The sequence below is a fragment of the Hypanus sabinus genome, chromosome 1 (genome assembly GCF_030144855.1).
Source record: "Hypanus sabinus isolate sHypSab1 chromosome 1, sHypSab1.hap1, whole genome shotgun sequence".
Lineage (NCBI taxonomy): Eukaryota > Metazoa > Chordata > Chondrichthyes > Myliobatiformes > Dasyatidae > Hypanus > Hypanus sabinus.
Window position 1 is genome coordinate 159165468 of NC_082706.1, and position 20990 is coordinate 159186457.

The 20990-nt window shown below is 41.5% G+C and overlaps 1 protein-coding gene across 1 annotated transcript in view; it reads left to right on the top strand.

Annotated features, from left to right (window-relative positions):
* rock1 (Rho-associated, coiled-coil containing protein kinase 1) overlaps nt 1–20763 on the top strand; it is a 143905-nt gene extending 123142 nt beyond the window's left edge. The window contains exons 28-33 of the mRNA XM_059979836.1: nt 1717–1787; nt 5696–5784; nt 10716–10794; nt 13435–13696; nt 14016–14232; nt 19375–20763. Of these exons, the coding sequence (XP_059835819.1) occupies nt 1717–1787; nt 5696–5784; nt 10716–10794; nt 13435–13696; nt 14016–14232; nt 19375–19378 (722 nt within the window). The 3' untranslated portion in view covers nt 19379–20763. The remainder of the gene's footprint in view (nt 1–1716; nt 1788–5695; nt 5785–10715; nt 10795–13434; nt 13697–14015; nt 14233–19374) is intronic.
* Nucleotides 20764–20990: the final 227 nt, after the last annotated feature.

Below are 20990 nucleotides of genomic sequence, written 5' to 3' on the forward strand. Positions count from 1 at the left end.
TTTCAAGGATGTAACCAGGAAGTTAGACAAGGGAGATCCAGTGGATGTAGTGTACCTCGATTTTCAGAAGGCATTTGATAAGGCCCCACATAGGAGATTGGTGGGTAAAATCAGAGCTCATGGCATTGGGGAGAAGATATTGACATGGATAGAAAACTGGTTGGCAGATAGAAAGCAAAGGGTAGCGGTGAATGGGTGTTTCTCAGAATAGCAGGTGGTGACTAGTGGGGTGCCACAAGGCTCGGTATTGGGACCACAGCTATTTACGATTTACATCAACGATTTAGATGAAGGCATTGAGAATAGCATCAGCAAGTTTGCTGATGATACTAAGCTGGATGGCAGTGTGACATGTGATGAGGATGTTAGGAGAAGTCAGGGTGACTTGGATAAGCTGAGTGAGTGGGCAGATACTTAGCAGATGACGTCTAATGTGAATAAGTGAGGTTATCCACTTTGGGAGTAAGAACAGGACGGCAGATTATTATCTGATTGGTGTAGAGTTAGGTAAGGGACAAATATAAAGAGATCTAGGAGTCCTTGTTCATCAGTCACTGAAGGTGAATGAGCAAGTGCAGCAGGCAGTGAAGAAGGCTAATGGAATGTTGGCCTTTATTACAAAGGGAATTGAGTACAAGAGCAAGGAAATCCTTTTGCATTTGTACAGGGCCCTGGTGAGACCACACCTGGAGTATTGTGTACAGTTTTGGTCTCCAGGGTTAAGGAAGGACATCCTGGCTGTAGAGGAAGTGCAGCGTAGATTCACGCGGTTAATTCCTGGGATGTCCGAACTGTCTTACACAGAGAGTTTAGAGAGACTGGGCTTGTACACACTGGAATTAAGGAGATTGAGAGGGGATCGGATTGCAACATATAAGATTATTATGGGATCAGACAAGATAGAGGCAGGAAATATGTTCCAGATGCTGGGAGAGTCCAGTACCAGAGGGCATGGTTTGAGCGTAAGGGGTAGGTCATTTAGGACAGAGTTAAGAAAAAACTTCTTCTCCCAGAGAGTTGTGGGGGTCTGAAATGCACTGCCTCGGAAGGCAGTGGATGCTAATTCTCTGGATGCTTTCAAGAAGGAGCTAGATAGGTATCTTATGGATAGGAGAATCAAAGGATATGGGGACAAGATAGGAACCGGGTATTGATAGTAGATGATCAGCCATGATCTCAAAATGGTGGTGCAGGCTCAAAGGGCTGAATGGTCTACTTCTGCACCTATTGTCTATTGTCAATGAAAGTCATGTTATTTGGACTGGGTCTTTAGTATCCATCACCAAATCAAGGTTGTTGAGCACGGCTTGACTGACCAATGTAAACCATTCCATTAGATAGTAGAAAATCTGCATTAATCTTTGCAACTGCTTGTTTCAGTGGTTGGGTTCTTGGAACAACCTAGCATTGCCATGTTTTGTAGTTAGGGCAAACCTTCAGGATTTCAGTCTGCAAAAGAGTATCTTCATCTTTTTCATGTTCTTATAGTTCCATCCAAACATTTTAAATGCAAACCAACTAAGAAGGAGGAATGCCAACTTTCTTTTAAAATTAAGTTTAATCAAATTATTTATACATTGTTATTGATGTTAGAAGTAGCTGGATCGTGAAAATTGTTCACTTTATATAACATTTGTGTATTGACCACGAGTAATGATGCATTGTTTTCCACTGACTATTTTAACTCACTGTATCCTCATTGATTTCCAAAATTAGAAACCAGGATGGAGGGCTGGTTATCAATACCAAACCGGGCTAACATAAAGCGTTATGGATGGAAAAAACAGGTAAAGTGCCATTAAAAATAAGTACTTGATTGTTGAATTGTATATTAAACTTATCCTCTACTACTAAAATTGACTTTGTTTATAATCAGTAATTTTATTGAGAATTAAGACTACAGATGCTGGAAATATGGGGAAAATGCTGAAAATAGTCAACAGGCCAGATGGCATCTGTGGAAAAAGAACTAAGAGTCCACATTTCAAGTTGGTTAGCTTTCATCTGTATGATTCATCCATTGGATATGTATAGTCATGTTCTGCAAAGCTTGTTTTGACATAAATGCAAAGAACTCATTTGCGCATCTGTGACCTATAATTTTGAAGACATTTCATACACAAGCAGCTCTCCTCAGAGGTATCCTGCTGCTCTTCTTAAAGGAAAGAATCTCAACTGATCATCAGCCATTGAGTTATAGGTTTTTCACTTCTCCTGTCCTACATACCCAGACCCCTTCCCTAATCTCAAAGCTAGTGTTGAGTCTTTTGCTACATTCTCAGATCAGTTTTAATGTACTGCATTCAGTGATGACAGTATGGTTTCCACTACACTGGAAAAATCAAATGCACAGTGGTGACTGCAGAGTACCTGCTTTCTGTTTGCAGAAGTCTCCCTGAGTTCTGTGTGACTGCAGAGTACCTGCTTTCTGTTTGCAGAAGTCTCCCTGAGTTCTGTGTTCCCTGTCATTTTAATTCTCCATCCCAATCTAATTCTTTCTGTGGTCTTCTGTACTGTTATTAAGGGTCCCAATGTAATTTTGGGGAACAGTACCTGGTATTCCACTTGTTAGTCAAGTTGCTTATCAAATTATTCAGCTTGTTTTCTCTGTATCTGAATGGGCTAGGTTATCCATCTGAGATATTGGCTCAGTTATTCACTTCGTTGACACAGCCTGGCCAGCTGGATATGTGCTGCTGCCTTAAATTTCAGCTATATTTCTTTGTTCTTGGTTTGTAACTGCCTTCTTTTCAGTTATTATGAACAATGAGCCAGGATTTCTCTACCTAACAATCCCCGTCGAACCATTTATCGGATAATTTCATGTTCAGCTTATCACCAGGGAAACTGGGTTTCACCATACAGAGGATATTCTTTTTATCCTATGCATCTCTCCTCTGCTTCCATGTTTCTTAATACTAATCTGTTTTGTCCTTTCTAGTTCTGACCCAAAGTCTTTGACCTTGCTACAACTGCTCAACTTGGTGCTTCCAGCATTTTCTGTCTTATTTTTAAACATTGTGATTGCTACTGTCCAGTTCCTTTATGCGTGCTGTTCTTAACTGTTCAGGTTGTTTCATTTTCTATTCCTGTCAACTAGTGACATTTCTGATTTTTAGTTGTATGAGGTGGAGTGCTGAAAAATACCACTTTCCTTGCCCTGTTTCTTGTCAGTAATGGTAATTTAACATTTCAACCTTGGGACATACTGCAGAAGTTCTACAAATGCCAATAATATTTTGCTTCCTCAATCCTTTTGTGATCAGGCCAGTACTTGGGGTATTCATTGATAGCAGAATGTTCGGTTCTGTTCAAATGAAGTTTATTGTAACGTGCATAAGTAACTTGCAACAGCATTTGACATTTATTTGGAGATACAGTGCCGAATAGGCCCTTCTGGCCCAATGTGCTGCACAGCCTAACAACCCACTAATTTAACCCTAATGTAATGATGTGAGTTTGCAATCACCCATTAACCTACTAACTGGTATGTCTTTGGACTGTGGAAAGAAAATAGAGCACCCGCAGGAAACCACACACACAGACACTCTCTGTCTCTCCCCCTCTCCCTCCCTCCCCCCTCTCCCTCCCCCCTCTCCCTCCCCCCTCCCTCCCCTTCTCCCTCCCCTTCTCCCTCCCCTTCTCCCTCCCCTTCTCCCTCCCCCTTCTCCCTCCCCCTTCTCCCTCCCCCTTCTCCCTCCCCCTTCTCCCTCCCCCTTCTCCCTCCCCCTTCTCCCTCCCCCTTCTCCCTCCCCCTTCTCCCTCCCCCTTCTCCCTCCCCCTTCTCCCTCCCCCTTCTCCCTCCCCCTTCTCCCTCCCCCTTCTCCCTCCCCCTTCTCCCTCCCCCTTCTCCCTCCCCCTTCTCCCTCCCCTTCTCCCTCCCCCTTCTCCCTCCCCCTTCTCCCTCCCCCTTCTCCCTCCCCCTTCTCCCTCCCCCTTCTCCCTCCCCCTTCTCCCTCCCCCTTCTCCCTCCCCCTTCTCCCTCCCCCTTCTCCCTCCCCCTTCTCCCTCCCCCTTCTCCCTCCCCCTTCTCCCTCCCCCTTCTCCCTCCCCCTTCTCCCTCCCCCTTCTCCCTCCCCCTTCTCCCTCCCCCTTCTCCCTCCCCCTTCTCCCTCCCCCTTCTCCCTCCCCCTTCTCCCTCCCCCTTCTCCCTCCCCCTTCTCCCTCCCCCTTCTCCCTCCCCCTTCTCCCTCCCCCTTCTCCCTCCCCCTTCTCCCTCCCCCTTCTCCCTCCCCCTTCTCCCTCCCCCTTCTCCCTCCCCCTTCTCCCTCCCCCTTCTCCCTCCCCCTTCTCCCTCCCCCTTCTCCCTCCCCCTTCTCCCTCCCCCTTCTCCCTCCCCCTTCTCCCTCCCCCTTCTCCCTCCCCCTTCTCCCTCCCCCTTCTCCCTCCCCCTTCTCCCTCCCCCTTCTCCCTCCCCCTTCTCCCTCCCCCTTCTCCCTCCCCCTTCTCCCTCCCCCCTCTCCCTCCCCCCTCTCCCTCCCCCCTCTCCCTCCCCCCTCTCCCTCCCCCCTCTCCCTCCCCCCTCTCCCTCCCCCCTCTCCCTCCCCCCTCTCCCTCCCCCCTCTCCCTCCCCCCTCTCCCTCTCCCCCTCTCCCTTTCCCCCTCTCTCCCCCCTCCCCCTCTCTCCTCCCCCGGAATTGAACTCTGATCTGTAATGCCCTGAGCTGTATAGCATCATGCTAACAGCTACCCTGCCTTGGCGACCTAACAGACAACACAGAATATAAATTATACACATGTAAAATTATACCACAGTGAAAAATAAAAGACTGATGCAGAAAAAGACAAAATCAAAGATAAGTCCATGGCAGTACAAGAGGCGATCCATAGTGTCCCTTTGCTGAGTTAGTGTTACAGTTGTGCAGGTATATTCAAGAATCTGATGATTGTATAAAAGTGCCAGCTAGTGTGGGACTTCAGGTCACAGTAATAAGAGGGCATAACCCAGAAGGTATGGTTGATGATAGATGCTGTCGCTTTGAAGCAGTACCTCCTGTATAAATAAAATAAACTGTTATCCTAATTATTAAATTATCCCTCCCACCTTCCCCAAGTATTATCTGGCAGTTTTAACTGCTAGTTTTATTTTTATTGTGTCCCAGTTCACCTAATGCCTCCATTTTCCTTGTTTTCTTTATTTTGGATGCCATGGTTAGAAGGTAGCAATCTCAACTTTTATTCTTTTTCCCAGTACTGATTATTTACTGCATTTGTAGCTGCAAGAATATTGTTTTAGACAAAATAGTCGAACTCAACGGATCTTAGTAATTTGTTGACAAAGTTTTTATTCTTTAGGTTTAGACTTGTGCATCAGAAGTTTTGATATCAGGTATTCAGACTGCTGCTGAAACATTGAAAAACCTACAAGACAATGCAGGCCCTTCAGCCCACAGTGCTGTGCCAAACATGTCCTTTCTTTAGAAATTACCTCGGGTTACCCGTAGCCCTCTATTTTACTAAGCTCCATGTACCTATCCAGGAGGCTCTTAAAAAGACCATATTGTATCTGTGCCAGCAGCCCATTCCACACACTCATCACTCTCTGCATAAAAAAAAAATTAACCCTGGCATCTCCTCTAAACCTAGATGATGGCTGCATTGCTTCAGTCCTTGGGAGTTTGACAGAAAAGAATGACATTGTATTTGTTGGATTCAGTTTCTTTTTCTAATATTGAAATTTTTTTGTTATTTACAGTATGTTGTAGTGAGCAGCAGAAAAATACTGTTCTATGAAGATGAGCTGAATAAAGAACAATCTAATCCTTCAATGGTATTGGATATCGAGTGAGTACAACTTCCTATTACTGAGAATTTGCAGAAAATGAGAATTTGTGAATAGGAGAACGTAGCTGCAAGTTTGGAAAATTTGATTTAAAAGGAGAAAATGAAAACGTAATAATGTTCTGATTGATCTTGGAAGAAGTTAAAAGGTTGCCACATGGTGGGTCTGTACTGTTCCATGCATTTCTGTACTGTTCCATGCATTTCTGTGTTCAGCAAATTTGCTGATCCAGTTAACTACATTAACAGCTAGATCATTGATATAGATGACAAACAGCAAAGGACCCAGTGGTACACCGCTAGTCATAGGCCTCCAGTCAGAGAGGTAACCATGTACTACCACCCCCGGCTTCTCCCACAAAGCCAATATTTAATCCAGTTTACTTCTTCATCCTAAGTGCCAGCAACTGACCCTTCTTGACCAGCCTCTCACGTGGGACCTTATCAAATGCCTTGGTAAAGTCCATGCAGATAACATCTAGTACCTCGCCTTCATCCACTTTGCTGGCAACCTCATCTTAAAAACTCTATAAGATTGGTTAGACATGACTTGCCATGCATAAAGCCAGGCTGACTATCCTTAATCAGTCCATGTTTATTGAAATACATGTATATCTGGTCCATTAGAATACTTTCCAATATCTTGCCCACAACTGATTTCAGACTCACCGGCCTATCATTTTCTGGTTTCTGTTTAGAGCCTTTTTTTTTAAAGAGCAGAACAACATCGGCTATCCTTCAGTCTTCCAAGACCCCTCCTGTCACTAAGAATGATTTGAATATTTCTGTTAGGGCCCCAGCAATTTCTGCACAGCTCCGAAGTGTCCAAGGGAACACCTTGTCAGGTCCTGGGGATTTATCCACCCTAATTTACCTCATGACAGCAAAATCTCCTCTCCTCTAATCTGTATAGGGACCATGAATTTGTTGCCTTTTTGCCTCACTTCTGTCGACTCTGTGTCCATCTCCTGAGTAAATATGTATGCAAAATAATCTAGTTAAGATCTCCCCTGTCTTTTTTTGTCTCCACACATGGATTACCATTCTGGTCTTCCAGAATTTTGTCTTTGACAGTCCTTTTGCTCTTAACATATCTGTAGAATCCCTTAGAGTTCTCCTTCACCTTGTCTGCTAGAGCAACCTCATGCCTTTTAGTCCTGATTTCAGTATTCTCTTGCATTTCTTAAACTCCAGAAGCACCTCATTTCATCCTACCTGCCTTTACCTGCTATGCACAACACTTTCTTTTTCTGAACCAGGGCCTCAATATCTCTTGAAAACCAAGGTACCCTACACTTGTTATAACCATATAACAATTACAGCACGGAAGCAGGCCATCTCGGCCCTTCTAGTCCGTGCCGAACGCTTAATCTCACCTAGTCCCACTGACCCACACTCAGCCCACAACCCTCCATTCCCTTCCTGTCCGTATACCTATCTATTTTTACTTTAAATGACAATACTGAACCTGCCTCTACTACTTCTACTGGAAGCTCGTTCCACATAGCTATCACTCTCTGAGTAAAGAAATTCCCCCTCGTGTTACCCTTAAAATTTTGCCCCCGAACTCTCAACTCATATCCTCTTGTTTGAATCTCTCCTACCCTCAATGGAAAAAGCCTATCCACATCAACTCTATCTATCCCCCTCATAATTTAAATACCTCTATCAAGTCCCCCCTCAACCTTCTATGCTCCAAAGAATAAAGACCTAACTTGTTCAACGTTTCCCTGTAACTTAGGTGCTGAAACCCAGGTAACATTCTAGTAAATCTTCTCTGTACTCTCTATTTTGTTGGTATCTTTCCTGTAGTTTGCTGTCCAGAACTGTAAACAATACTCCAAATTCAGCCTTACCAATGCCTTGTACAATTTTAACATTGCATCCCAACTCCTACACTCAATGCTCTGATTTATGAAGGCCAGCACACCAAAAGCTTTCTTCACCACCCTATCCACATGAGATTCCATCTTCAGGGAACTATGCACTATTATGCCTAGATCACTCTGTTCTACTGCATTCTTCAATGCCCTACCATTTGCCATGTATGTCCTATTTGGATTATTCCGACCAAAATGTAGCACCTCACACTTATCAGCATTAAACTCTATCTGCCATCGTTCAGCCCACTCTTCTAACTGGCCAAAATCTCTCTGCAAGCTCTGAAAACGTACCTCATTATCCACAATGCCACCTACCTTAGTATCATCTGCATACTTACTAATCCAATTTACCACCCCATCATCCGAATCATTAATCTATATGAGAAACAACATTGGACCCAGTACAGATCTCTGATGCACACCGCTCGTTACCTGCCTCCAAACTGACAAACAGTTATCCACCACTACTCTGGCATTTCCTATCCAGCCACTGTTGAATCCATTTTACTACTTCAATATTAATATCCAACGATTGAACCTTCTTAACTAACCTTCCGTGCGGAACCTTGTCAAAGGCCTTACTGAAGCCCATATAGACAACATCCACTGCTTTACCATCGTCAACTTTCCTCATAACCTCTTAAAAAAAATTTAATGAGATTTGTCAAACATAAACTTCCACGTACAAATCCGTGTTGACTGTTCCTAATCAGATCCTGTCTATCCAGATAATTATATATACCATCTCTAAGAATACTTTCCATTAATTTACCCACCACTGACGTCAAACTGACCGGCTATAATTGCTATGTTTACTCTTTGAACCCTTTTTAAACAATGGAACAACATGAGCAATATGCCAATCCTCCGGCACCATCCCGGTTTCTAATGACATTTGAAATATTTCTGTCAGAGCCCCTGCTCTTTCTACACTAACTTCCCTCAAGGTCCTAGGGAAATATCCTGTCAGGACCTGGAGATTTATCCACTTTTATATTCCTTAAAAGTGCTAGAACTTCTTCCTCTTTAATCGTCATTGTTTCCATAACTTCCCTACTTGTTTCCCTTACCTTACACAATACAATATCCTTCTCCTTAGTGAATACCGAAGAAAAGAAATTGTTCAAAATCTCCCCCATCTCTTTTGGCTCCACACATAGCTATCCACTCTGATTCTCTAAGGGACCAATTTTTATTCCTCACTATCCTTTTGCTATTAATATAACTGTAGAAACTTTGGATTTATTTTCACCTTACTTGCCAAAGCAACCTCATATCTTTTAGCTTTTCTAATTTCTTCTTTAAGATTCTTCTTACGTTCTTTATATTCCTCAAGCACCTCATTTACTCCATGCTGCCTATAATAATTGTAGATATCTCTTTTTCCTAACCAAGTTTCCAATATCCCTTGAAAACCATGGCTCTCTCAAACTTTAAACTTTCCTTTCAACCTAACAGGAACATAAAGATTCTGTACCCTCAAAATTTCACCTTTAAATGACCTCCATTTCTCTATTACATCCTTCCCATAAAACAAGTTGTCCCAATCCACTCCTTCTAAATCCTTTCGCATCTCCTCAAAGTTAGCCTTTTTGCAATCAAAAATCTCAACCCTGGGTCCAGTCCTATCCTTCTCCATAATTATATTGAAACTAATGGCATTGTGATCACTGGACCCAAAGTTCTCCCCAGCACATACCTCCATCACCTGACCTATCTCATTCCCTAACAGGAGATCCAACACTGCCCCTTCTCTAGTCGGTACCTCTATGTATTCCTGCAGAAAACTATCCTGCATACATTTTACAAACTCCAAACCATCCATCCCTTTTACAGTATGGGCTTCCCAGTCTATGTGTGGAAAATTATAATCTCCCACAATCACAACCCTGTGATTACTACAAATATCTGCTATCTCCTTAAAAATTTGCTCCTCCAATTCTCGCTCCCCATTAGGTGGTCTATAATATACCCCTATAAATGTTACTATACCTTTCCCATTCCTCAATTCCACCCAAATAGTCTCCCTAGACAAGCCCTCTAATCTATCCTGCCAGAGCACAGCTGTAATATTTTCTCTGACAAGCAACGCAACACCTCCCCCTCTTGTCTCTCTGATTCTATCACACCTGAAGCAACAAAATCCAGGAATATTTAGTTGCCAATCACACCCCTCCTGCAACCATGTTTCACTAAGATTTACGTTTTGTTGAGTGGGATGGCCACAGGAATACTCTCACCTGGCTGTTTAACCCCTTTCCCTTTTCTGACTGTTGTCTAGTTTCCTGTGTCCTGCACCTTCGGTGTAACTATTTCTCTATATGTCCTCTTTATTACACCCTCAGCCTCTTGAATGATCTGGAGTTCATCCAGTTCCAGCTCTAACTTCTTGACGTGAATTGTATGAAGTTGCATCTGGATGTACTTCTTGCATCGTCAGGAAGTGTGGTGCAGTCATCAGGAACACTGGAGTCTCCCTGTCTTCCCACACCTGCCGGGAGTTGCTGTCTTTTCCACTCAATCAGGAAACCTGAGTGTCTTCTCAGGCTTCTGATCTATCTGATTGACCACTGCTCAAAGTGCCAAAACCGTGGCGAGTTGCTAACTTTTCTTCTCGATCAGTGAATCTGAGTGAATTAAATCTACATATATGAGGCAATGCAGCTGTCCAGATACTTTGACAATTACAAACAAACCTATGAACATAACTACCAAGGAGGATGGAGAGTGTAGGCAAATAGGAGCATAACCACTTGCAAGGCACAAATCATTGTGGGGCATAAATAACTTGCAAAGCATTGGAACTCCCCTCGAGATAATGGTTTATAAAAGCAACTCACTACTACTTACTAAATACCATTTGAAGGTAGGTAACTAATTGTTGGCTTGACAACATTTCTTACATCCTGGGTATGAGGGAAAAAAATTAAGTGCAGTAGGCAATAAGTTGCACGGCTTCTAATGCACTTTTAAAGTACCACATCGACATTTTGTTCTTAAAGCTAATTTGCATACATAATGAAATGTGCACTTCTAAATTTTATCTTCTAGCAAATTGTTCCATGTGCGCCCTGTAACACAAGGTGATGTATACAGGGCAGAAACTGGAGAAATCCCTCGGATATTCCAGGTGGGCTCTCAATAATTTTTCATTTAAATTTCATTTTTGCTTATATATAATCATCTGTATTTCAGTTTTGTGTGAAGGATATCAAAGGAAAAGTTAGATGTGACAGTTTTATATATTGTGGTTGGAGTTTGTTATAGATTTATTGCTAATTAAGCTGAAATTATTTAGCAACCTGGACAAGAGCACAAGATATTGGGAGCAGGAGTCAGCCACTTTGCCCTTCAAAGCTACCCAGCCAGTCAATATGATCCTGGCTGATCTGCTCCTTTATTAATCTAGTTATTCATAGTCTGTAACTGAAGGACAATGAGAGTTGCCCTGCTGGAACCCATATAAAGGAGGGTTGGGGATGCGGTTGTACAATAAGGAGTTATGGATCCATAGGTTGGAGGGGAAGAAAGAAGGGCACCTTGTAGTGCAAGGAAGAGGAGGAGAAACTGACTTTTAAGGAGGAGTTGAAGAAGATGAACTTTGTAATTAAAGACCACATTGGGAGATAAGATGGAGTGAAGAATTAGCCTAGTATTTACCATGTTCATCCCTGTAAAGCAGACATTTATTATGCAAATGCGAGCTTTCTTGAGAATTGTGTTTAAATCCTAATTATTGACCAGACTCAACCAGTGGCTTTCTAGCTGTGCTTCACCAGTGGACTTCATATGGTGTCCAGTGCTGAGGCAGGAGTTTGCTTTGTTTTTGAACATGTGCACCTGAGAATCTACTCTCTCATTCTATGCCAGGTAAAACTGATGCAGGGTACATGAGCCAACTTATTTGAATGGAAGTTTTATACTGGCAAAGAAGAAAGATAAGAAAAGTTTCGTAAAGTTGTGTTTTTAAGCATTGCAGGATAATTTTAGAAACATAGAGAACCTACGGCACAATGCAACCCCTTTGGCCCACAATGCTGTGCTGAACATGTTCGTACCTTAGAAATTACCTAGGGTTACCCATAGCCTTCTAGTTTTCTAAGCACCATGTACGTATCCAGGAGCCTCTGAAAAGACTCAATTGTATCCCCTTCCACCACCATTGCCAGCAGCCCATTCCATCCACTCACCACTCTGCGTTTAAAAAAAAAACAACAACTTGCTCCTGACATCTGAGCTGTAGCTACTTCCAAGCAACTTAAAACTGTGCCCTCTTGAGCTAGTAATTTCAGCCCTGGGAAAAAGCCTCTGACTATCCACATGATCAAAGCCTCTCATCATCTTATACACCTCTATCAGGTCACCTCTCATCCTCTGCTGCACCAAGGAGAAATGGCCGAGTTCACACAACCTATTCTCATAAGGCATGCTCCCCAATCCAGGCAACATCCTTGTAAATCTCCTCTGCACCCTTTCTATGGTTTCCACATCCTTCTTGTAGTGAGGTGACCAGAACTGAGCACAGTACTCCAAGTGGGTCTGACCAGTGTCCTATATAGCTATAACATTACCTCTTGGCTCTTAAAGTCAATCCCACAGTTGATACAGGCCAATGCACCATATGCCTCCTTAGCCACATAGTCAAACTGCATAGCAGCTTTGAGTGTCCTATGGACTTGGACCCCAAGATCCCTCTGATCCTCCACACTGTCAAGTGTCTTACCATTAATACTATATTCTGCCATCATATTTGACCTACCAAAACAAACCACCTCACACTTATCAGGGTTGAACCCCATCTGCCACTTCTCAGCCCAGTTTTGCATCCTATCGATGTCCTGCTGTAACCTCTGACAGCCCTCCACACTATCCACAACACCTCCGACCTTTGTGTCAGCAAATTTACTAACCCATCTCTCCACTTCCTCATCCAGGTCATTTATAAAAATCACAAGGAGAAGGGATCCTGGAACAGATCCCTGAGGCACGCCACTGGTCACTGACCTCCATGCAGAATATGACCCATCTACAACCACTCTTTGCCTTCTGTGAGCAAGCCAATTCTGGATCCACAAAGCAATGTCCCCTTGGATCCCATGCCTTCTTACTTTCTCAAAAAGCCATGCATGGGGTACCTTATCAAATGCCTTGCTGAAATCCACATACACTACATCTACTGCTCTACCTTCATCAATGTGTTTAGTCACATCGCTATGTTAACTGTTTAACTTTTACAGTTTATTTCATGTTTATTTGTTATTCTTGCTGAATATTAGGGACAGTCAGAAGGACAAAGAAGTAATCAACTTTGACAGAATTTAATTGTGAATTTTGTTGGCCTATTTGTTTTGAAATTTACCATTCAGCTCCAGAATACTTTCAGTCAACGAGATTAGCATTCCAGTTGCAGATGCAGTCAGTTGTAATATCACAGCAATTATGGCAAGTGCAGGCTCACTCAACAAATTCTGGGCCTTTGTCATGTGCTATCTATGGCCCACTTATACAGTTCAAATGACTGGAAATAGGTGTAGTAGGTTGTACACATCATGTGACTTGCTATGTGCACTAACAGTTCCATTTTAGTATCAAGGAAGAGCACTAATTTTGACATTTACTCAGGTTTCCTGCTTTATAGCAGGTTTTCCTGTCTTGCACTAAATGTTTCTGGACAAAATTATTCATGTGGTCTTGTGATTTCCAGCTATGGTTCTAACAATTTAGTTCAATTATTATGTTTGAATGAACTGTACATTGTTCGATCTTTCAGATATTATATGCCAATGAGGGTGAATGTCGAAAGGATGTGGAAGCAGAAGCTGTGCAATCAGTGGAAAAGCCTGATTTTATACCTCATAAAGGTCATGAATTTATCCCTACACTTTATCATTTTCCCACAAATTGTGAAGCTTGTGCAAAGCCTCTGTGGCATGTTTTCAAACCACCAGCTGCATTGGAGTGCAGGCGATGCCATGTTAAGTGCCATAAGGATCATTTGGATAAAAAGGAAGACATGATTGTACCATGCAAAGGTAGGAATTATTTCTAACAATGAAAACAACATTGATTTTCATCCTTCACTCTTAACTGCATCATTACAAGAGGCAATTTATATGAGATTTGCATTTCCTTTGGACTGAAATTTACATAAATATGTAAATTTGATACCTTTTCATTTTACCAGCAATTATGAGCTCCACATAATCTCCATTTTTAAATTATGTGGGCATAATATTGTCAGTCCAGTGTACTTTGACCAAATTTAATCATTAAGGTCACTACAATATGGGAGAGGGAATTATAAAACTTCCCTGCAATGACTTATTTTAAGAGTATGTGTTTTCTTCTTAGTGAATTATGATGTCAACACAGCGAGGGATATGTTGCTACTAGCATGTTCTCAGGATGAACAGAAGAAATGGATTGGACATTTAGTGAAGAAAATTCCTAAGAATCCTCCGGCTGTATCAAGTTTTGTGCGTGCTTCTCCCAGGTCATCAAGTACAAGATCGGCGCCAAATCAGTCTTTTCGCAAACCTGCCAAACATATTGCCCCAGTCAAGCCCAGGTATTAAATAAGTAAATAGATATTCTTTTGATTTAACTGAATAGAAAATAAAATGACAAAAATCACTAATATGCACTTTTGCAGAATTAAATGGATAGTCAGACCAGAATTAGGCCATTCAGCCTATCCAGTCAGCCTCGCCATTCCATTATGGCTGATCCCAGAGTCCACTCAACCCCACACAATTGCCTTCTCACCATATCCTTTGTTGCCCTGAGCAATCAAGAACCAATTAACTCCCTCCTTAAATATACCCATGGACTTGGCTTCCACCACAGTCTGTGGCAGAGCATTCCACAGGTTCACTACTCTCTCTGGCTGAAAAAAAACTCCTCCTTACCTCTGTTCTGAAAGATAATTACCCCCCCCCCCCCCAACACACCACCAACTTTGAGGCTGTGCCTTCATCGGAAACATCCTCTCCACATCCACTCTATCTAGTCCTTTGAAAATTTGATGGGGTTCAATGAGATTCTTTTTCCTTTGTAATAGCAATGGCACTCACTCCTGCTCCCTGACACTCACAGACCTCTGGCACACTGCTAGTGTCTTCCACAGAGAAGGCAGATGCAAAGTACCCATAATGTTCATCTGCCATTTTTTTGTTTAATTTTTTCCGTTTCATCAGCATCATTTTCCAGTGGTGAAATGTCAGCTCTCCCCTCCCTTTTACTCTTTATGTAACTGGAAAAAAAAGTTTGGTATCCTACTTTATATTATCGGCTGGTTTGCCCTCATATTTCATCTTCTTACAGCTTTTTTTAATTGCATTTTGTTGGATTTTAAAAATGCCTCAATTTTCCAACTTCCCACTCACTTTTGCTACCTTGTATGCTCTTTTGTCAGCCATGGTTGCTTACTCCTACTATCTGAGAACTCCTTTCTCTGTGGAACGTATCTATCTTGCACCTTGTGAACTTTTCCCAGAAACTTCAGCCATCTCTGCTCTGCCATCATCCCCTCCATTCCACCTGGCAAGCTCCTTTGGTCATGCCTCTGTAATTCCCTTTATTCCATTGTGATACTGATACATGTGACTTATACTTCACCCTCTCAAATTTGGACTTGGACCATAAGGCATAGAAACAGAATTAGGCCATTCAGCCCATTGAGTTTGCTCCAGCATTCCATTATGGTTGATTCAGATCCCACTCAACCCCATACTTAACCTTCCCGCCATAACCTTTGATGCCCTGACCAATCAGTAAACTATCAATTTTCACTTTAAAAATAACCACAGTCTTGGTCTCCACAGCTGTCTGTGGCAGTTCATTCTTCAGATTCACTACTCTCTTTATCATGAACTGGTTCTTTGTCCCATAATTGTCTCAAATTTAAAATTCTTACAGTATCTCATGCTTATTTTTTATCATGTTCATTGCCACTTCTGTCATTTCTATCAGATCATTTCATGAAATGCTGTTTTCCATCGTTCTTTCTCTAATGTGACCCTTGGTGAACCTCCACTCCTCCAACTGCTACAGGATACTCTGCATTATCTGCGTATTTCAGGGTCTGGGATGTCTCAGATCATTTCTTAAGGGGCAGGATGAGCAGCCTCGTCATAATACAAATTGGTACAAACGACATAGGTGTGAAAAGGGATAAAGCCTTGATGAGAAGAAGATTGGAAGCTGAAAAGCAGATCCGCTGGGATTGTTGCCTGTGCCGTATGCTCTATGTTCTGAGGTTTAGATATTTCAACAGTGACAGGGAGGGATTTGAAGAGATGGCATTGCTAATTATAGATGGTATTGTAGCTGCAGAAAGGGACGTTATCAAGCAGAGATTATTTACTAAGTGTTGGTGCAAGTTAGAAACAGGAAGGAGCAATCACTGGTGAGAATATTCTTGTGACCTCCCCTCGCCTCACCCTCCCCACTAGCAACAGAGGCTGAGGAGCGGATCGGAAGGCAGATTTTGGAGAAGTGCAAAGATATGGGGAAATATTTAATTGAAAGAGGTTGAATTATGATGCTGTTAAGCGGGAACTTGTGTATTCAGGGAAATGAGGTGGTTTGGGGAATACTTAAATTAGATTATGGGTAGTTTGGCCCATTGGGACAGGGATAGGATGTAAGGTGAAGGAACCGTGGTTGACAAGAGATGTAGAACATCTAGTGAACGGGAAGAAAGAGGCATACTTAATGTTCAGGAATAAAGAATCAGACAAGGTTCTACAGAGTTACAAGGTAGCCAGGAAGAAACCCAAGAATTGACATAGGAGAACTGGAAGGAGACATGGGAAGGCCTTGACGAGTAGGATGAAGGAAAATCCCAAGGCATTCTTCATGTATGTGAAGAGCAGGAAGATGACTGGAGCGAAGGTCAGGGATGGAAGGGGAAATATGTCCTTAGAATCAGATGTATGGGAGGTTGTCAGTGAATACTTTGTGGTAGAATTCACAAGTGAGTGGGGCCATGATAAGTATCAGGATAGTATAAAACGGGGTGATAAGCTGGAACATAGTGACAGAGGATGTGTTGGAACTATTGAAACGTAACAAGATAGGTAATTCCCCACACCAGTTGGGATATACCCAGGGTTACCATGGAAAGCAAGGGAAGAGATTGCTGCACCTTTGGCTTCAAGAGTAGTACCAGACGACTGGAAGTTGCCAAATGTTAATACTTTATTCAAGGATTTTTGGGATAAATCTGGGAATTATTGACCAGGCAAGCTATTAGAGAGGATATTTAGATCCTATCAGACAGGATTTTTTAGCATTTGGAGAAGCATAGTCTGTTTAGGAATAGTCCCCATGGCTTTGTATAGGGGAAGTCATGCCTCATGAGCCTGATATAATTATTTGAGAAAGTGGCTAAAGAAAATGATGAAGTGTGGTGTACATGGATTTTAGTAAGGCATTTTACAAGGTTCCTCATGGTAGGTTCATTCAGAAAGTCAGGAAACTTAGCAGTATGATTTCAGAATTGGCTGCCCACGGAAAACAGGGTGACAGTAGATGCTTGAAGGTTGTTGGGTGTTCCACAGGACTTAGTAAGTTTGAAGCTGACAGGAAGGTTGATGGTGGTGTGGATAGTATAGAAGGCTGTTGTAGGTTACAATAGGACATTGACAGATTACAGAGCTAGTCTGCGAAGTGGCAGATGGTGTTCAATCCAGAAAGGCATGAAGTGATCCACTGGAAAGTCAAAATTAACAGCAGATATGGGGTTAATGGCAGTTTTCTTAGCAGTGTGGAGGAACAGTAGTATTGGGGTCCTTGTCCATTGTTGCGGTGTAAGTTGATAAGGTGCTTAAGAAGATGTGCAGTGTGTTGGCCTTTATTTGGGGATTAGTTCAAGTATCGCAAGGTAATGATGCAGCTCTGTAAAAATCTGATTAGATCACACTTGGAATACTGTTCCTTTCTGGTTACTCAATATAGGAAGGATGTGGAAGCTCTAGAAAGGGTGCAAAACAGATTTGCTAGGATGCTGCCTGAATTAGAAAGTTTTTGTTTAAAGGGAAAGATTGCGTCAGCTAGGATTTTTCTCTTTGGAGAATGGGAGGTAACATCGTGGGCCAAAGGGCTTGTACTATGTTGAACATGCTCTCTCTCATTTACCTTGGTACCAAGTACTAGAATTCCTTCACTATCTCCCACAACATCTTTCTTTGTCTGGTTGAATAAATAAATAACTTTTTGATTAAACACCTGCTCCTAATACATCATTAATTTTGGTTGAATTGACTCCTGTGATGTGCCTGGTAGCAATGGGGAATGGAATAAGTCCTTTGGGTCCACGGAGTCAGTGCTAACCAATGTGCATCCATTTTAATCCTGCACCATTCTCATTTTATTCTGCCCACATTCCCAGGTTCTGCCACTCACCTACATGCTAGGGGCAATTTACTGTAGCAACTTGCATGTCCTCACCATCCGGGTGATGCCCGCTTCTTGTTATCATCATCAGGGAGGAAGTACAGGAGCCTGAAGAGGCATACTCAGTATTTTAACAACACCTTCTTCCACTCTACCTTCAGATTTATGAATGGTCCATCGACTCATGAACATTACCTCACGATTCCTCTTTTGTTGTATTTATTATTTTATTGCCACTTTATTTTTGTCTTGCTCTGTACTGCTACCACAAAATAAGAAATTTATGGCATATGTTAGTTATAACAAACCTGGTTTTGATGTATTTGAGGTGAGAGCAGCTAGGAAAACTCAAGTGTTCACTCAAAACATACAGAAATTTGGGATTGAATGTCAGATTGCAAGAGCTTCAAAAACATACTCTGCTGTCCAAACTGCTTGGTGTCAATTTGTTAAGGTGCTGTAGTTTGAAGAATGGGAAGAAATTAAAACTGGTAATATGGCACATGACTGAAACAAAAATTACAATGAGGAAGATAACTGGCTTTGGTGATGTAGAAGTAATGATTTATTAAATTGGTGCTTATGACTATCGTGAAAATAGTGGCTTTGAACTCACTGGAATTCAGCTGCGACATTACTTTGTGACCTTTGAACTCAATCCCCAATCGTGGATATACAGGCTTTGGATGCAGTGCATAGGGGGTTCACCAGGTTGATTCCGGAGATGAAGGGGTTAGACTATGAGGAGAGATTGAGTTGCCTGGGACTGTACTCAATAGAATTCAGAAGAATGAGAGGAGATCTTATGGAAATGTATAAAATTATGAAAGGAATTTATAAGGTAGAGGCAGCAAAGTTGTTTCCACTGATAGGTGAGATGAGAACTAGGAGACATGGTCTCAAAATTCGATGAGTAGATTTAGGGTGGAGATGAGAAGGAACTGCTTTTCCCAGAGGGTGATGAATCTGTGGAATTCTCTGCCCAATGAAGCAGTAGAGGCTACCTCAGTAAATATATTTAGGACAAGTTTGGATAGATTTTTGCTTATTAGGGGAATTAAGGGATACAGGGAGAATGCAGGTAGATGGTGATGAGTCCATGATCAGATCAGCCATGATCTTACTGAATGGCGGAGCAGGCTCGATGGGCCAGATGGCCTACTCCTGCTCCTGTGTCATATGTTCTTGGTAGCTTACTGTAAAATTCAGTTAAAATAACTTGTTTTCAAACTGGTTGCTACTATTTGGTGGCATTTTTACTTCAGATATCTGGAGAAGTTCTGTTGATTGTGATTTTTCTTTTCTTTTTCAGCTAACCATTTATGGAATTTGGATCCAATATACTTTTCAAGGGAGCAAGGCTTTGTGAGATTGAAAGCAAGTGCAAAGTGGATTCCTTCCAATTTAAGTGTTACAAATTTCAGGGTTAAAATTGTTTAATCTCCACCTTTCACCTACTTACTATTCCTGCACTATTTGAAATGTGTGCAAGGCCTTTCATTGCACATTTACCATTCCAGCATTTTTTTTTTGGATTGCAGCAGATAGCAATCTATAAATCGGATGATTTCTCTCTAATAGGCAGGTGAACATGGAGGCAGCTCATTATAGAACAGCCTCGTAAGTTTTTTGTGTGTGTTACTTCATCAAGTAAGGGATAGGGTATCTGCACTTGAGGGAATAGCTTATGCTAAAGCAAGGAGGGAAGTGTGTGAAATTGACTTCTGAAAATAGTACAAGACACAAAGAATTGCTTTGAAGATGGAGTCAGGTGCTTTAACAAAAACATTGTTATATTGAATTTGTTATGCCTCAAGTTACATGCCTTCTGTGCATATCCATTGAGACCATTAGAGCTTTAATATGTCATGGCTTTAAGATATTCAGTCTGCTAGAATAAAAGCTTAAATTGAAATGTTTAGCACTGGGAAAAAATCGACAGAATATTTCGCTCATGAGTTTTTTGAAAAGCCATAGTAGTTGATATGTTGATGTACCATTTTTTTTTAAAAAAGGAAAAGGATAAAAGAAGCATTATGGAATAAGCAGTAATTCAAAAGACCAGGTTTGTATTTTGCGGGGCACATTATTTTGTCATGATTTTATAAATAGATTGCCTTACATTTTAAATGAATTCTTATCAGATGGTAGACAGCGTTAACTTAACAAATAAATTGTGCACTGTTTTAAAACATAAATTATTCTACTTTTAAACACTTCAACAAGAATAACATTATTCTGTTGATGCCTTACTTTTGAAGAACTGTTTTCCTGCCACATAATTCATCATAAATTTTAAGTAACTGCACCAGCTTCAACGATTTTCATTGCATTGTGAACTGTTGTTTCGGGTATTTTGAATATGATTCGAAAATGAATAAATTGCCTGTAATCAGTTGGAATTATGCATAGGAAAACCTGCAGCAAACTTGAACTATGGATGGCATTAGATAAGATTTATTTCAGGAGTTACTCCAATAAGAACTGTTGTATTTTCAGTTTTATTTTTGCCAGTCAGCAGGAATATATTCATAAAAATGAATGATATGGCTCACTGTACCTCCCATGTAATATATAAAGGCTTTGCAGTTACATGTATTAAAGCACTGGAAAATGAATTTTTGCTGAAGATGATCGCATATTTTGTGATGTTGAAAGTCGCACTGATTGGTATGTACCAATAAACATATCTATATGTATTTACCTGTCTTACTACAATGGGAAATTGTTCTTGCAAACATTCCCTGGTCAAATTATTTGACTTAATTGAATCTGATACCAAGATTTGTAGACTGAATGTTATTGAAGCGGAATATATTAATTCTCAGAAGAAATGTATACCATGAATGCAAAACAGCACAGAAAATAAAGGACTGATATATATTTGATAATGTTGCTAATATTGTTCTGAAGCAAGGTTTCAGAAAA